The sequence below is a fragment of the Peromyscus leucopus genome, chromosome 3, assembly GCF_004664715.2.
Source record: "Peromyscus leucopus breed LL Stock chromosome 3, UCI_PerLeu_2.1, whole genome shotgun sequence".
Lineage (NCBI taxonomy): Eukaryota > Metazoa > Chordata > Mammalia > Rodentia > Cricetidae > Peromyscus > Peromyscus leucopus.
The window spans coordinates 24,601,091-24,618,905 of record NC_051065.1 but is presented as its reverse complement, the minus strand read 5'-3'; the positions used below and the strand labels follow the sequence as shown (position 1 = coordinate 24,618,905).

Below are 17,815 nucleotides of genomic sequence, written 5' to 3'. Positions count from 1 at the left end.
TCCAAAGGCCAAGGAATGCATTAGTTTCCTTGGTATGCAGCTGCGGTCAGTGCATGAGATAACATTTGAATCCTTGTTCTAGCTTCTGAAGCTGCAGGTCTCCACCTTGAGTGAGGGTGGCCATCCTGCAACAGACTTGGGAAGATGAAGTCAGGCTCTTAGGAACCCTTTCATGGGAGAGTTTTCTTTTTCATTCTCTACTTCTACCCTTTTTAGTACTAAGAAATCTTTACTGTCTCGTAAAGCACAGATAGGCCAATGCTTTTCTCATAGCGGCCAAAGATCTTTCATATCTGAAATGCAAATGTCTAGCTACACACCCCCTTCACTTTTAATCATAATTCAATCGTACGATGTCAAGAATTTGCACCAACATTTTAGAAAATGGATTAACTTCCTGTTTACCTTGAGCAAGACAAAGCAAGAAACTACAAATCAAGAAACAGTAAACAATTCATTGGACTATGATTTTTTAAAAAATGTACAAAATTATTTACCCAATAAACTACTAATAGAAGCCAAGTGGTCCAGAGGGAGAGCAGAATGTTCGTTCACAGAAGCATATGTTTTCCTTGTTCTCTTATTTTCTTTCTGTACCAAATGATTGCAAACCCAGCTCCCCACATTTTAACCACCCAGACAGGCCTCTTCAAGCATGCTAGGCATAAGGTTTTAATTTATGAGCTCTCCTCTACATTTCTAGGCTGGAGCCTCACAAAAGACTACAGTATAAATCCAATAGAAATGCTGGATGTCATGGGGGAAGTTTTGTCATTTAGTACACACTATTTCTAATTGTACGGTGACAACTGACCTAAGTGGCAGGAGGAGTGAGTAGCCGCTTCAGAGTTGGTCCTTTTCAGAACGGCGACATGCGCTCAGCAAAAATCGTGCTTGGTAGCTTTATCTCTGAATGCCAAGACAATTTGAAGAGATTATGGATTTACTTTGTTGGTGAAAATTCAGTGTGATTTTTACCCTTTCATATTTCTATCTTAAAATGCCCTGTGATACTTGTGTGAAATGATTCACACTTTGACCAAATGTACATACCATCTAAACTGATGATCTTACTATATTTAAAATATAAAGAGTAATAAGTTATGGATGACTTAAATGATAAGTTGGTTTAAGATCTTACTATGAATCAACTATGAGTACGCTATGAGGTAAGAGTTATGACAATCTCTTTTATTTTATCTTGACTTCATTAGTGGGTGTCAGTGCGATATTTTAATGCATGTAGTGTGCACTGACTGACCGAATCCAGGCATCTGTTTCTGCCTTCCCCTTCATTTCCTAACCTTAATATTCCCTACTCTACATTTAGGTAAAGTTTGTTTATTTGTTTGTTTGTTTAGTTAGTGAATTTTAACTTTCACATGTGAGAAAGAGCATACTGTACCTAAAAATCTCTTTTACTAAGTTGTTTTAGGGAAAACTGTGTGTGTATTTATGTTTAAACAAGGGATTTTTTGAAGAGAGTTATAAACTGAAATTCTGAGTGTGAATGAATGCAAGAAGCATCTCAATCAATGTTAAAAACGTTGTGTAAAGATGAAAAGAGAAGAGATGGTTATTTTTAGAAATGCTGCAAAAATGTACAGATGTTTTGGGGTTGAGGAGATGACTCAGTCAGTAAAGTGCTTGCCATACAAGCATGACATCCAGAGTTTGGATCCTGGTATCCACACACACACACAAAAAAAAAACAGTTTGGTGGTGTGTGTCTGTAATAGACATGTGTCTGTAATGTAGACATGGGGTTCTCTGGTGTTCACTATCCATCTAGTCTGGATGAATCATTGTGCTCCAGGTAGAGTGAGAAGTCCCGCCTCAAAAACCCAAGGAGGATGGTGATGAAAGAGGAGAGCCAGCATCAACATCTGGCTTCCACTTGCATGTGCACACATGTGTGCATATATGTATACATATATGTATATATATGTATATATAACACTTTGAACACACACACGCACACGCACACGCACACGCACACGCACACACACTGTCCACACAGAATAGAGATGTTTTAGTAGATAATTATTCACTTATGCAGCTGGGTGTATTGGCACATGTCTGTTATCCCATTACTTAGAAGGTTGAAACAGATGGATCATGAGTTTGAGGTCAGTCTGGGCTATATAGAAAAATCTCAAAATAAAAATCAAGTTCCAAAATAAAACAACAAAAGGCAAAAGGGTCATATGCAGAAATTTCTGGGGTTGGAAATCAATAGGAAATAAGATGGAAATCTATAGTAAGAGGTTAAGTACATTTAAGCTTAGTCTATCTCTTGAAAGAGAGTGGAGGGGACTCCTATGTGCTGCTACCCCAAAGAGAGGAGAGCATCCAGTGAGTTGCTTTACCACTGCCGCTCCTTAACCAATCAGCATGCTCATCCAGGGCTCCAAAGCACAACGGAGCAAGTTTTCTCCTTCTCCTCCTGACACACGTGCATGATCCAGAAGTAAGAGTCTAAGCTGACACAACTTTATAATACATAGGCCCACGCCAGCTTTTCTCAAACAGTGTTTTAGAGAGTGTTAATGTTAAGCAGAATATTGATATGATCCCTTTCTCTCTCTGTCTCTCTGTCTCTGTCTCTCTGTCTCTGTCTCTCTGTCTCTGTCTGTCTCTCTCTGTCTCTGTCTGTCTCTCTCTCTCTCTCTCTGTGTGTGTGTGTGTGTGTGTGTGTGTGTGTGTGTGTGTGTGTGAAATGCTGAATAGGACAAAGTTTAAAGTGATATTTATTTATTTATTTATTTACTTTAGCATGTCTCGTAGACTTTAGACTATCATAAATCTCCCATAAGGACATAGAGTATATATTTTTTCAAATTTCTTTGAACAAACTTATTTTACAGAACACCCTTAGAAAGGATCATGCATTACACAGAAGACAATTTAGAAAATGTTGATCTAACTCAACAGTGAATCTGTGTTTCACCTCACATGTATCCCAGTATGGGAAACTATGTTAAAGACTAAAGAGTCACCATGATCCTCACCTAGAAACTGTGTTTTCTTCTGTGATGTTTTAGGAGTGGGCATGTTCCCAGATTGCACTCAGTGGAAAACTATGACTTTGGTCAGACTCAAGGCCTACTCTGGTGCTTACTGTCATTGGGAATTTATAGTTGTTAACTACTATGAGACCTAGCTTTACCTGTTAAAGAGGATTTAATAATTAATATCCATTAAAAAACACAGTTCAAGCAATGAAACAATGTCAAGAAAGTATCCAAGGTACAGTCTCAAAAGGGTAGTCTTAATCCATGATAGAATTTCTGTTATTTGATGGAGGCCATCCAAGCCTGTCATCCAAAATTAACAAGAAAACAAATCTTTAAACCTGAGTTCCTCGGCTTGTACTTGAAGCATCTACCTAACTCTTGAGCCCCTATGGGGAACAGCAACCGACATTAGATCGCTACCCCTAGTAACTAACAATCCACATTCAATTGGCATAATCAGGTTGAGAATCTTTGTGCTATTTATGAAAGGTCTGCTAAAATCAGATCTTTGAAATGTAAAAAGAAATGTAGCTGATTCTGATGCCTGGCAAAGCAATATTAAGGAGGACTCAGATGATATTTATTAGGTTATACTGGAGCAACTGAAATGTTTTATTACCAAGTCCATAACAGTTCATACTCATTTAGTAATTTTTTGTTTTTTGTTTTTTTGAGACAGGGTTTTTCTGTGTAGCTTTGTGACTTTCCTGGAACTCACTCTGTAGCCCAAGCTGGCCTCGAACTCACAGAAATCCACCTGCCTCTTCATTTAGTAATTTTTAATCTGTGGATCTCAAAGCTTTCCACATGTCCAGAAAATAACACTTTAAATACAGTATTCAAATTTCTCTTCTGATTATTTTCTTTATTTATGCCTGCATCACCAGCCTGATGGACTTCTTCTATAATATGAGTTGGTACTGGTAGCCATGGTACACCATGTATTGATTGTTTGCTTTCAAAAACTTACCTTTTTTTCTTTAACTTTAGTAGCTACTTTTATGTTACATCTGCTTAGTACGTGAAACCTATTGGCACAACAAATAAACAAGACATCTACTCTAATGGACTTAACATTGAAAGGCAGCTCTCAGAAAATGATTTCTTTTAGAATTTTGCATTGTCTTTTCTATGTGATCTTTTTAGAGAAATAATCTATTTTTTAAAAAAACCAACTTTAAAAACAATACCAAGAATTATAGTTACTTGAAAGACTGAAGAAACAGATGAAAACCAAGCCAAACAATCCATTAACCTGAAGCATACACATCCTTTAAATCTGGACCCAGTGTTCCTAATTGTAAACTGGAGGAAAACCTCGTTTTTAGATGATATCTTTGGCAGCCTCTGTTTCCATGATATGATAGGAATGGCCTGTTTTCCCTGTAGATGGGAACCCTGGCTGCTGTTCTCAGCCTCCTTTCTAGTTAATCTCATCGCTAGCTAGGAGATGAAAATTCAGGACTTTCATCAGAGCAACTTTGGAAACTGAGCTGTTTCTCACTCTGTGAAACAGAGCCCAGCCCTCTGCCCTGTTCCGTGCTTTGCCTTATTCCTTTGAGGAAAAAGCAAGGATGTAGGGTGATGGTGGTGGGAAACACTTAATTTGTTTTTTCCATTTATTTATTTATTTTTATGAAGAAAATTTTTTATTCATTTTACATACCAACCACAGATCCCCCTCTCATCCCCCCACCACACCAACCCACTCATCCCCTCCTCTGAAAAGGTAAGGCCTCCCTCTCATGGGGAGTCAACAAAGTCTGGTACATTTAGTTGAGGCAGGTCCAAGCCCCTCCCTCCTGCATGAAGGTTGTTCGAGGTGTCCCACCATAGGCCATGGGCATGGGCTAAAAAAAAAAAAAAAAAGCCAGCTCATGCACCAGGGATGGATCCTGATCCCATTATGAACTTTAGACCAATAGCTGTGAGGTTTGCACGGGACTGAACTAGGCCCTCCGCAAAAGCTAGACAGTTGTGTAGCTTGGTCTGCTTAATTTATACGATGCTTCTCGGTAGCTAATGTATTTGAATACATTCACCTTTTACCTAGCACAGTCAGCTAAAGAACCTTAAGAGGACGAAACACAAGACAGCTAGGTCTCTATAAGGGATGTCTAAGAGAAGGGAGATGGCTGAGTATAGACGCTAAGAGTGGGGTTAGCAGAGATGAGGGATGTCAGAGCTGAAGGGTAGAGGGACAGTCCCTGCGAGCCTATGGATCAGGAAGCTCTTAGGAAGGAGAAATGAACAGTGAACATGAGTGTTCAAAAGGCTGCAGAGAGAACCTGTGTCCCCTCACCTCCTTCTCACTATCAAAATGTGCCATGAGCTACATTCAGCACTTTTGGGCCCCACAACACCTGTTACCTCAGTGTGTGTTTAGTACCTGTTGCTCTTAAAAAATGCTAGGAATTAAAAAAAATACCTTTTTCCCTTCAAAAATACTTTAAAACACGCCAGATGTAGTCAGACATAGTGGTATGTACCTGTGATCCAAGCTTCCAGAAAGCTGAGGCAAAGGGATAGTAAGTTTCATGAGAGCTTCCATGCAAAGACCCAAAACGAACTTTAAAGTGAACATTACAGTTTCTATGAACAGTTAAAAAATAATGGCAATAAATCTATGAGACGAATGGATGCCACTTTGATTTAATAGGTAAAGATGTGGCTGCAGGTTCCCTCAGACACCAACATAGTGACAGACTTCCCAGTGCCTGTTAGTATGCAGACAAGTCTCATCTTGAGTGGTGATCTATATGTGTAGAGGAATGTTGATGTTTCCTCATGACAGCTTGAGCTCCTTAGGTCCTCTGTCAGTCAGCCAGGAACCACTTCCTGCTTCTGTGGGGGGACAGCCACCTGCAGTAGCTCCCCATTGTTTGAACACTTGGGCTCCTGCTGGTTTGTATGGGCTAAAGAGCCCTTTCTTTCCCCTCCTGCCCAGGGCATGCACACTCTCCTTTCCTGCCCTTCAGAAACTTAAGCAGTTTGGAGTTTCTATCTTCTGCATTTGGCTCTGTCTCTCCTTAGGACCCTCCCACTCCTTGTCGCCTGTGTTAGTTAGTTGGCCATTTGTTTCCCGTGTGCCCCTTTGATCGTGGGTGGACACTGTCATCACCGGTTGACATTCCTGTGCCCACTGTACTATGCCCTCCTTTAAGATGCACCGGGGCCTCATCTGTGTCCTCTACCTCCTGAGGCAGTGCTCACTGTATAATGGCTGTCTGGTAAGTTATCTACTGAACGAATGAATATGTAAACGATAGAAAATAATCGGGGAACAGTCTCTCCAGATAAGGCTAATCAAAAGGAGAAAACCTCGATAGAATTAGTAAAACACAATGACACTTTATTGATAAATCTGAGTCACACAAGTTCTTTAAAATAATCTTTCAAGAAAAACAAGCCAGTGTATCTACTGAGACAGATTGTCTCTTTTCTGAAGTTAGGGAGTGTGGTTGGCCCTTTGCTTTCAGACTCGATTTGGGGAGTGTGTTTTGGATTTCAGACTAATACCGTGTCAGCTATGAGCACCTCCACGGAGGAACTTTAATACCGTACGGGGCAGTGTCCCGAGTTCAAAAGGGGGCTCCTAAGGGTTTGGATTGCACCTCCCTCTGGTTGTACAGCCCCTTGGTCTGATGCTGGGGCACCCGGCCCTTTCCTCTAACAGCTAATGGACAGCCAGCTTTCCTTTGCTTCTGTTTCTGAGTCCATTAAAAAGAAGGGGTAACGTATGCCTACAGGAACCACACTACGCATCCGAGCTTACATTTTCCATCCCACCAAACTTTGTGTTCTGTTGTTTTCATTTGACAGTGATCCAGGGAAATGGCGCGTCCAAAAGCCCGCCCAGCCCAGCCTGCGAGCTCCAAGGTTTATTGGAGTCATATTTTAAATAAAACCTCGACAGACTTAGACTCAAAGGAAACCCGACTCTCAAGTCAGGGGCATGCATTCAGAACCAGCGCTCAAAGTAGCTGTTTGTGACCAGAGTCAAGGGTAGGATTTTTAACACATGAAAGTAGATAAAAAGCAAAGCAGAGCTAAATCCCGCAGCCGCCGACTCCTATTCATTATCTCCAGCAGCATATGGGACCATTCTCTTACTTGTCCTCGCCCTTTCTTCCGCAGAAGCAAAAGCAACCAAGCCTGTCCCGCTTCAGAGCTACTCTTTGTGCCTGAGCGGTGCCTCTGCCACCACCACCGCCAGCACTTCCTCCTCCTCCTCCTCCTCCTCCTCCTCCTCCTTCTCCTCCTCCTGCCTGCTGCGGGTTCCAGCTCAGGCTTGGGAGGGAAAGGGCTCCCTTTGCGCTGGGAAGCGGGTGCTGCGATTGGGCGACGCTCCCTGAGCCTCCAGCTCCGCGTCGGTTTCAAGGCTCCTCCCTCTCGGTGAAAGACAGACTGCGGGGCGCCTAGAAACCGGTTGGAGGGCGCGCGAGGGAGAGGAGAGGCAGCGAGTTGAGGGATTGACACAAATGGTCAGGCGGCGGCCGAGGAGGAGGAGGCGGAGGCGCAGGGGGGACCCGCGGCGGCGAGGCTGCCGAGAGTTGCCCGCTCCTCTCCCCGACTGCGGCCACTAGCGCGGCGCCGCAGGCCGAGAGCCACACGCCCGCCCGCCGAGGCCCGGGAAGGAGGGACGCGACCCCGGCGCGCCGGGACCCCTCGCGCTCTCCCTGCCGCCCGCGCTTCATGAACCGCAAGTTTCTGCGGCGACGGCGGCGGCTGCGGGACTCAGAGCGGAATCCGGGGGAGCGGGCGGAGCGCGACCGCAGCCCGACGGAGGGCACGGGCGGGGACCAGATCTCCCCGAGCACAGTGGGAGCCGCCACCCGCCGCGCCGCTGCCTGCCCCAGCCGACCGGCGCCGAGGAGGGAGCCCAAAAAGTATGGCTGAGGAGGCGGCGCCTAGCGAGTCCCCGGCCGCCGGCCGGCCGAGCTGGGAACTTTGTGCCGGGGCTCTCCGGGGCCGGCGGGAGGCGGTGGGGCGCGGGGACACCACCGGTCCCCGCCGCCCCCGGGCTGACCCCCGGCGCTGGCCTAGTGGGCTGCTGCTGCTGCTTTGGCTGCTGGAAGCTCCGCTGCTGTTGGGGGTCCGAGCGCAGGCGGCGGGCCAGGTACCCGGGCCGGGCCAGCAAGCCCCGCCGCCGCCCCAGCAGCAGCAGAGCGGGCAGCAGTACAACGGCGAACGGGGCATCTCCATCCCGGACCACGGCTACTGCCAGCCCATATCCATCCCGCTGTGCACGGACATCGCGTACAACCAGACCATCATGCCCAACCTGCTGGGCCACACGAATCAGGAGGACGCGGGCCTGGAGGTGCACCAGTTCTACCCGCTGGTGAAGGTGCAGTGCTCCGCCGAGCTCAAGTTCTTCCTGTGCTCCATGTATGCGCCCGTGTGCACCGTGCTGGAGCAGGCGCTGCCGCCCTGCCGCTCCCTGTGCGAGCGCGCACGCCAGGGTTGCGAGGCGCTCATGAACAAGTTCGGCTTCCAGTGGCCAGACACGCTCAAGTGCGAGAAGTTCCCGGTGCATGGCGCAGGAGAGCTGTGCGTGGGCCAGAACACGTCCGACAAAGGTACCCCGACTCCCTCCTTGCTGCCGGAGTTCTGGACCAGTAATCCGCAGCACGGCGGCGGTTATCGCGGCGGCTACCCGGGGGGCGCCGGCCCGGTGGAGCGGGGCAAGTTCTCCTGCCCGCGCGCTCTCAGGGTGCCCTCCTACCTCAACTACCACTTTCTGGGGGAGAAGGACTGCGGCGCGCCCTGCGAGCCCACTAAGGTATACGGGCTCATGTACTTTGGGCCGGAGGAGCTGCGCTTCTCGCGCACCTGGATTGGCATCTGGTCCGTGCTGTGCTGCGCCTCCACGCTCTTCACGGTACTCACGTACCTGGTGGACATGCGGCGCTTCAGCTACCCGGAACGACCCATCATTTTCCTGTCCGGCTGTTACACAGCGGTGGCCGTGGCCTACATCGCTGGCTTTCTGCTGGAGGACCGGGTGGTGTGTAACGACAAGTTTGCAGAGGACGGGGCGCGCACCGTGGCGCAGGGCACTAAGAAGGAGGGCTGCACTATCCTCTTTATGATGCTCTACTTCTTCAGCATGGCCAGCTCCATCTGGTGGGTGATCCTGTCCCTCACCTGGTTCCTGGCAGCCGGCATGAAGTGGGGCCACGAAGCCATCGAGGCCAACTCACAGTATTTTCACCTAGCCGCCTGGGCTGTGCCAGCCATCAAAACTATAACCATCCTGGCGTTGGGCCAGGTGGACGGCGATGTACTGAGTGGAGTGTGTTTTGTAGGGCTTAACAACGTGGACGCGCTGCGTGGCTTTGTGCTGGCGCCGCTCTTCGTCTATCTGTTCATCGGCACCTCTTTCCTGCTGGCCGGTTTCGTGTCGCTCTTCCGCATCCGCACCATTATGAAGCACGATGGCACCAAGACCGAGAAGCTGGAGAAGCTCATGGTGCGCATCGGAGTCTTCAGCGTGCTCTACACCGTGCCGGCCACCATCGTCATCGCCTGCTACTTCTACGAGCAGGCCTTCCGGGACCAGTGGGAGCGCAGCTGGGTGGCCCAGAGCTGCAAGAGTTATGCCATCCCCTGCCCTCACCTCCAGGGGGGTGGAGGCGTCCCACCACACCCGCCCATGACTCCCGACTTTACCGTCTTCATGATCAAGTATCTCATGACGCTGATCGTGGGCATCACGTCGGGCTTCTGGATCTGGTCTGGCAAGACACTGAACTCCTGGAGGAAGTTCTACACGAGGCTCACCAACAGCAAACAGGGGGAGACTACCGTCTGAGACCCGAACTCTGCCTTCCCCGCTTCTTGGTCGGATCCCAGCCCTGGCCCGAAAGCTGGCCCCAAGGAACTCCTGCCAAGCCTGGCCACTCCGGGCTTCCTCGCTAGACACTCAGCTTTTGCAGGCTCCTTTCAACAAACAGCACAGCTCCTGCAAAAGCTTCCGTCCCAGGGGTAAAGGAAAGAGAGGGCCGAAGTGCCAGAGGGGTGTGTGTGTGGACCGATCTCTCTAGCCCTAGCTCTGATACCAGGGACTGTACGCTTTTATGATTGTAAATAGCCTCTGTAAGATTTTTGTAAGTATATTTGTATTTAAAGACTACCGAACAACGCGATTTTTTTTTCTTTTTAAAAATGTTTAATTATTTAGGGCGGTTTAAGCATTCGAAGCTTTTCTCACTTGCCTTTTTCGGAAGACTGCAGAGGAGGTAAAACAGAGCACTTGCTGAGTGCCCTGTGCCCTTAGCCCAGTCGTGGGAGCATGGGCCTGGCTATCGCACTGGGGGCTGTGACATGGGTTGCCTCTCCAGGGTCATTTCCCACCGCGTCCTTCAACTTCCCCCCACCTCCCCGCCCCTTGCGTGCGTGCGTGGAAACTTTTAAGGTGCGGAACTCCACAGTTTCCCCGCTCCTGAGGTGGGCCCCGCCCATTCCAGTCCCCTCCCCCTTTCAGAGGCAGCGTGTGAGGCTTGTCCCTGTGACTTCCCGATGCTGATTTTTTCACAACCACCTTCCAGCTTCATAGAGGCCCGCAGGGTGATCACTGCCCGTTGACCCAACCTCCCTCTCCCTTGATGTTCCTCGCCCAGATGTTCCTACCTAAACTGGTCAGAGAGTAGGTGCAGTGACCAATGCCTAACTTTAGAAAAGCTGACTTTTTATGGGTGAGCTCTTTTGCTTTAGTGACTAAAACCTGCTATGGGTTTGGCCATTAGTGAGACTGTGGAAGAGCTTTGTGTGGGTTGGAAGAAACGGAAGGAGATTATAAAGTGTTCTAATTACATTTTGATGGCTGGCAACCTGCTCCCCACCCCCACTCCCCTCCCGTGAGGAGACTGCCTGCTTTTAGATTTTATCCTACGAAATGGAGACTTTGAGGTCGCCTGGAAAGCTTAGTGAAGGAGCTGATCTTTGCTTTCCTTAACAGGATAGCAGAGCATACAGAAAATATGAAAAGCTGAAGGAGGTCTCAGTGGAGTGGACTTCCTCAGAATGAAATGCTGTTTCCTGGTTTTGATCAAATTATAATTAGACTTATATCAACTTTACAACGGAGAAGTTGTACACTATGAACACATTATGATTACTCAGCAACACATTCTGAGGGAGGAACCATCCACACCCCCAGGAGTAGCCTGGTATACTTCAGAAGGTACAGGAGGTAAACGAATTGATGGATGAGAGAAACAAATACAATCTGGCATGCATGCCGAGTCGGAAGTGTGTACATTCCTACTGCATCCTACCGTTTGTGCTTCTGTTTGGATTTACGGCAGTGTGTCAAGTGTAAATCTCTCAAAGCCATTTACAAACATTCACTTTAGTTCTCTATGAAGAGGAGAAAAGCAATCCTCCTGATTGTAGTGTTTAAACTTTTAAGAGTTTATCAAAAATGCCGGCACCTAAGACCTAAATTTATCTATGGCTGTCATTTCCAAAAATGACGTTGGTTTTTGAATTTGGTATGCATTTATTCTGTTCATTTATCACAAAACCATTTATATTTATAGAGGAATAGAAGTTTATATATATAAAGTGCCATATTTTTAATTTCGCAAATAAAAAAGTGAAAGTTTTGTACGAAATTACATTGTTTTGTGCCTGAAAATGATAGACCTATCTGAACTGTCTTCTCAGTTTACAATGCCTCACAACCAGTCCCACAATATCAAAGCCTAAAGAACGGAAGAGAGAGTGTAGTCCAAAGAATACCCAGTCTGCCTGCCTTCTGAGTGACATCTATGAAGTCCCACGCAAAGGCTGTTTTCTTCACAGCAGAGAACAGAAGGCTTCGATGTTGTTTTGAATAATAATAATATCAAATGATATTATTATTAAAAGATAACTCTAATTTTTTAGCACTGAAGCTTTTTTCCCCCAAGGGATGTATTTACATGACTTTTATTATGTGGAGGTTTATCATTCAGTCTTCACCTTTGTGATGTTCTATGAGGTATTGTCTTATCTTACCATTACCTTGCACATTCCAAAAACATAAACAGGCAATCCGTAAGCGGCCAATGACTTGGTTCATAAGCATCTTAAGACAGCAATAGACTATGGAAGTCTTTTTTGTTTACATCTGAAGATTCCATTTTCATATTGTTCAGAGCCTTTCCCTGAGGAATTTCCTAGTTGACCTACTCTTCCTCAGAATTTATGTGTATGTGTGTGTATGTACCTATACACATACATATGACTATATATACATTAAATTTTAAAATAGAAATACACAATTTATATTTTATAATGTGGAAATGGTATGAGAAAGGAACACTACTGGAAAACTTTAAATATCTGGAGATTAAAAATACCTTTACTATATTTTCCCATTACTTTTAAAAATAAAAGGACAAAGGGCTAAGAGAAGACCATCAATACAGTAGAGTGACCTTCATGGTTGTCAGAAAATTGTGTTGTAAGTCTTAATTCATTTTAAGACATTTAAGTTTTAATTTAATGGAAAACATTTTAATTATCAAGAAGCAATATTTTCATTTTTTTTGCAATAATTGAAAAGGTGGTATTTGAGAAGCTTTTATATATAGATACACATGAAAAACAATAATTCTGTAACCGAATTAGAACATGTCTCATTAGGTAATTATGAACTTCTGGGAGAAAATTTCAAGACAATTCATTAATTGTTGTCCTAGGATTAAATGTCAAAACCAGTCTTATTGTGGGTGTCCTTAAAATGCTGCAGATGTGAACCTGACACAGAAAGGTTTGAGATTCTGTAGCCAAACCTTCAAACAGTATTTTAAGTCACTGTCAGGCTTTCTTTTCTGGAAGTAATTTATTTTAAGGCATAGGAGATACATAAAACCAGGGTGTTTTTTGTTTGATTTGGCTTGGCTTTGCTTCATTCAGTATTGATGGCAAAACAGAACTTACCTGGGAAACCATAAAGCCACTGATGATATGATCCCATTAGAATGCCGTTTCCATGACAAACCCTATTTTCAAATGATTTTATTTGCTTGGATATGTGTGTGTGTGTGTGTGTGTGTGTGTGTGTGTGTGTGTGTGTGTGTGTGTGTTAGCCAGCTTTCTATTGGAGTCAATCCCCCCACCACACACACAGTGTACTTGATTTAGATTTTACAGTAAATGTGATTGTAACATGAAAACCTTCTGACGCTTCTATTGTTTTTTTTAGAAGAATTTATTTAGGAGACAAAGAATTGCATTTTTCATCTCAGAGGCAGGAGTACCAAGCATATGCAAAGGAAGTAGAGGCTCCATTTCAGCTGTTCTGCAATGGTCTCCTGTTAGCCTCAGTCTAGAGTCCCTGGTCCTTTTGTCTCCACTGGGAGCACTGAAGCCTTCTGCCATACAGACATGATTATTAAAGAGCCAGCGTTTAACTAGGAAAGGAGGGTGGCATGACATTGAAACCTTCGATAGATTTCAGACAGATTTTTTTTTTTATGTAACTGCAGTCCAAGGAATTAAAAGCAAAACAAGATCACTGCATATGTCTACATGAGTACACTAGTGATATTGTCATGGAATACTTTTAAAACACACCAGTCTCAAAGTCTTGCAGGATTGACCTGTGGGAGCAGAAATAAGGCATGAGCTTCATGAGAATTTGACGCTTTGTAACGTTACCTACATTCAAAACCGTTATGTTGAGGCCTTTACATTTGCAATAGTGTCTTAGAAGGGACTTGCCAAACAAGTGTCGGCAACCTCCAAAAAGGGGAAAACGCTCAAAATTTCCTTAAAATTTAGGATTGAGGGGATTGTACATTTCTGTGCATGCAGACCACACTTTTTTTTTTTTAGCAGACATGTCAAGTTGTAGCAATTATTGCAACAAAGCAGTTTGTTTAGAACCTGACAATGAAAGCATAATCTCTACAATAATTTTCCTTGAGTTTTATCATGGTGGAAAGTGTCTTTCTGCCATTGTAGAGTCAAGTTGCTTTTGTAATAATTTTATCTCTAGATCAATATGGGACCTTAATAACAGGTTAAATATGAAGGCTTTCTCGAAGAAATCTTTCATGTGATAGATTCAGTAAATTCAAGTAGAATCTGTAACCATGTGAACATATGTTTTGTGCATCAAAATTAGTTTTAGATTCTAAAGTTCCTTGAAAAAAATAAGGTGTCACTTCAAATAGAAATGAATTCCTTTAAGATATTCATATTCTAGAGAAACAGTTGAAGGGTAGAACTCAAGTAATATTGAGCTTTCTTCAGTTAATATTGGAATACTAATTTGAAAGAAATATGAAGTATTCAAATAGAATTGATTTGCATATTTTACACATACTTTTTTAAAAAAAAGGTGAACTTGACACATGAGAACAATTTTTAAGTTTTAATATTTATAATATGCATAGTTCATATAATGATCCCAAGAAATTTCATCCACAGTGTAGATTTTCAAAACATGTTCATAGCAATGAAGTGATTAACATCAAAAGACCTGCTGGTGCTGCTTTGAGATAGTTCTTTGTGGCCTGGATTTCTTTTCTTTCCTTTAAGAATACCAAGTATCCATCTAATTTGTAGATATCTCCATGTTTCAGATCTCAGTACCTGTTTGAATTAAATGTTCAGGGACATAACGGCAGCATCCCCTATAGACAAAGGGTGGTCTTTACTGCCTTTCAAGGTGGCAGCGTGTCCTTGCTTACACACAGTGCTCTGAGATACACTGTGCTCTTGTCCTTGGAAATCCTTGTCTTCACAACTGTAGCCGCAGTACCCAGAAGTCATAGTCTGGCTGATACCCTTTCCACATGCCATGTGCTATTCTGGTGTTAGGAGTATGTTTTTCTTTAGAAGTGGATGGGACACGGTGGCATATAACTACAACCCCAGCACTTGGAAGGTAGTATTAGGAATATTATAAATTCCAGATCACTCTGGGTTACACAGTGAGACCCCATCTAAATAATAAACAGTAGCTTTAGAGACTATTCTTGACCTTACATTTCCATCTCTTGATGAATATTTTTAAATGTTAATTTCAATAAAAACCCTGTCAAAAACTTGTAGTTGCTCCAGTAGGGTATCCAACCATCCAGGTTCCCTCAGGACAGAGAGGTTACAGTAGTAAAATCAAAAAAGTTCTGAACAAATGGGTAGTTGGAAATCTGTGTCATGGACTAAACTGCCTTCCCATAAATAAAGTGAAAGTATATGCTGAGTAAACATGAGCAAAGTACAATGGCAACATATAATAAAAATAAATTTTTGCATTTTTACAAAAGCTCATATGCTGGTCACGACATTCAAAGTGTGCCACTGTGACTGTAGTGTTTTTGTCATGACCAAATGGAAAGCCAGTGAGTTCAGGCCTTTGTAACATGTCTTCACAGTAAGTGCCAATCAACAGAAGCTGAGTGGAATGAGGAGCTACGATGGAACAAACCACAGTAAACACACTGGACAATGAAGAGACAGTGTACCGATGCAGGAGTCTAACCAGACCCTGAACCTTGGTCTTGCTAGTCATAAGATCTGGTTAAACATCTATTTTTCATAAAAGAATCTCATATGTATTCCATTGGAATGCTTTTTGAAATGGCATTAACATTTAGCAGAATGTGGGGAACTATTAAGCTTTTGCATGTTTACATTTATTTTATTTTCCTTTATTATAAAAAGCAATCCATTGGGGTAAGATGACACACTCCAATGGAAATCACTCCAAATGGTTACATACTTCTACACCAATTTACCTGTCTTAACTTTTCCCATAGAGATATGTAGGTTTAGTACTCATACTTTCCCCAAATTCAAAACCATTTCTGCGAGGAAGAAAAGAGTCAGCTAGGTCTTAGGACTCCACTGTGATTATTGACAGTTGTAGAGCACAATGTATAGCTGTGCCATCTAGGGCCTTCACATTTCCACATGAAGCTCTTCAATCAGAATTGGTCCACCCCCACCCCCAGTTTTTATTTCAAAGTCATCCTTCATGTAATAAATGTCACATAAAATGTCACTGGCTTTGTTGAAATCAGGATACTACTATCACTATTTCCTAATATAACTCAACATAAATGAATTTAAAAACATGCATGTTGATGTAAGTATTCCAGAGCACACACTGGGTTCTACAGCTGATTCTCAGCAGGAGATGCTTTGCTGCCAGGAGATGCTGGACAGTATCTGGACACATATTTGATTGTGACTGGGAAGGCAAGCAGTAGAGCATGTAGTGTGTGGACACCAGAGATACTAATGCACAGAAAAGCACAAGTATCTAATCCACAACCACAAATATCTAATTCAAAGTTTCAAAGCAGAGACTCCCTGCTCCAGATGAATCATTAAAATTGTGAAATATACGTTTTTAAAACAGCAAAATATTTTACATTTATTTACAATTTTTGAAAAAAAATGTGGATGATGTTGGTATGTTGCAGCACAGTCCTTACTTTTGACATGTAAAAATTTTAAGTTGATGAAAATCTAGATTATATTGCATGCTAGTCAATGTCTTTCAAACCACCATAATAAAGCACAACCAATTTGGTGCTGTAAACACTTTTATTTTCACATTCCTGAAAGCTGAGGAGCCCAGCATTGAGGCACTAGTCATCCGGCTCCTGGTGAAGCTTACTTCCATAGCCTTTCCTCAGTGCAGTCAGGTAGAGAGGAGTTTCTTTGTGTTTCTTTTCTTAGAAATATACAGTGAAGGCCCCTTCCCATACCTTCATATAGATCTAATTGCTTCTCAGAAAAACCTCATCTTCAAATACAACTCTGTTGTAGATTAGGGATTCAATATGTAAATACAGGAAAACAACAACAAAAACAAAAACAAAACAAAGTCCATCACAGTCCATCACAGTCAATAAAGTAAAACTACTTTATTATTTAAATCTATGTAGGAATATACAATATCACAATTTCAGGAGAAAAAATCTGGATATTAAAGAGTAATGGAAAAGTTCTCCCATCTTACATCCTCTGTTGGCCTTTTCCTTCATTGTGGGAGGTGTGCCAATCAGGAAGCCAGAAAACCCGCCTTCTACTTCTTGATCCACTATGTTAAGAGACAATGAGCTGATCTGAATCACAGAGTCTACATTTTCAAAAGTGGTGTTACTAAAGAAATAACAGATGTGCATACTGTCTTAGGGTTTCCATTGCTATGAAGAGACACCATGACCATAGCACCTCTTATGAAGGAAAGACATTTAATTGAGGTAGGCTACATTTTCAGAGGTTTGGTCCATTATCATCATGGTGTGACATGGTGGCCTGCAGGCAGATATGGTGCTAGAGAAGGGCCTGAGATTCCTACAGTTTGACCTGCAGGCAATAGGAAGTGGTCTGGGTCACTGGGAGTGGCTTCAGTATATATGAGACTTCAAAGTCCATCTCTACAATGTCACACATTCTCCAAGCAGGCCATACCTACTCCAACAAAGCTACAGCTCCTAATAGTGCCACTCCCTTTGGGGGCCCTTTTCTTTCAAAGCAGCACACACTATTTTACAAAGAGTGAAGTATGAGTGTGAAGCACTGTCCTTTGTGTTCACATGAGTGTGATTAAAGAAGGTAATTGGTCTGTGTAGCTGGAGAGTTTTCTCTCCAGGTTTTGCCAAGCGCCAGCAGTCCCGTAGCCCACTTATAAAATAAACATACAGACACTAATATTATTTAAACTGCTTGGCCATTAGCTCAGGTCTATCATTGTCTCGCTCTTACTCTTATATTCAGCCCATTTCTATTAATACATACTTTGCCATGTGGCTCATGGCTTACTGGCACCTTACATCTTCCTT

General features: G+C 43.6%; 1 protein-coding gene across 1 annotated transcript; it reads left to right on the top strand.

Annotated features, from left to right (window-relative positions):
* The first annotated feature begins 7,714 nt into the window (after positions 1-7,714).
* On the top strand, positions 7,715-11,641 carry Fzd1 (frizzled class receptor 1). Its single transcript, XM_028862597.2, has one exon. The coding sequence runs from the start codon at positions 7,909-7,911 to the stop codon at positions 9,832-9,834; it is 1,926 nt and encodes a 641-aa protein (XP_028718430.1). The 5' UTR covers positions 7,715-7,908; the 3' UTR covers positions 9,835-11,641.
* The last annotated feature ends 6,174 nt before the right edge of the window (positions 11,642-17,815 follow it).

Excerpts from the sequence above, each read along its gene's own strand:
- Fzd1 (XM_028862597.2), top strand. The coding sequence starts at position 7,909 with ATGGCTGAGGAGGCGGCGCCTAGCGAGTCCCCGGCCGCCGGCCGGCCG.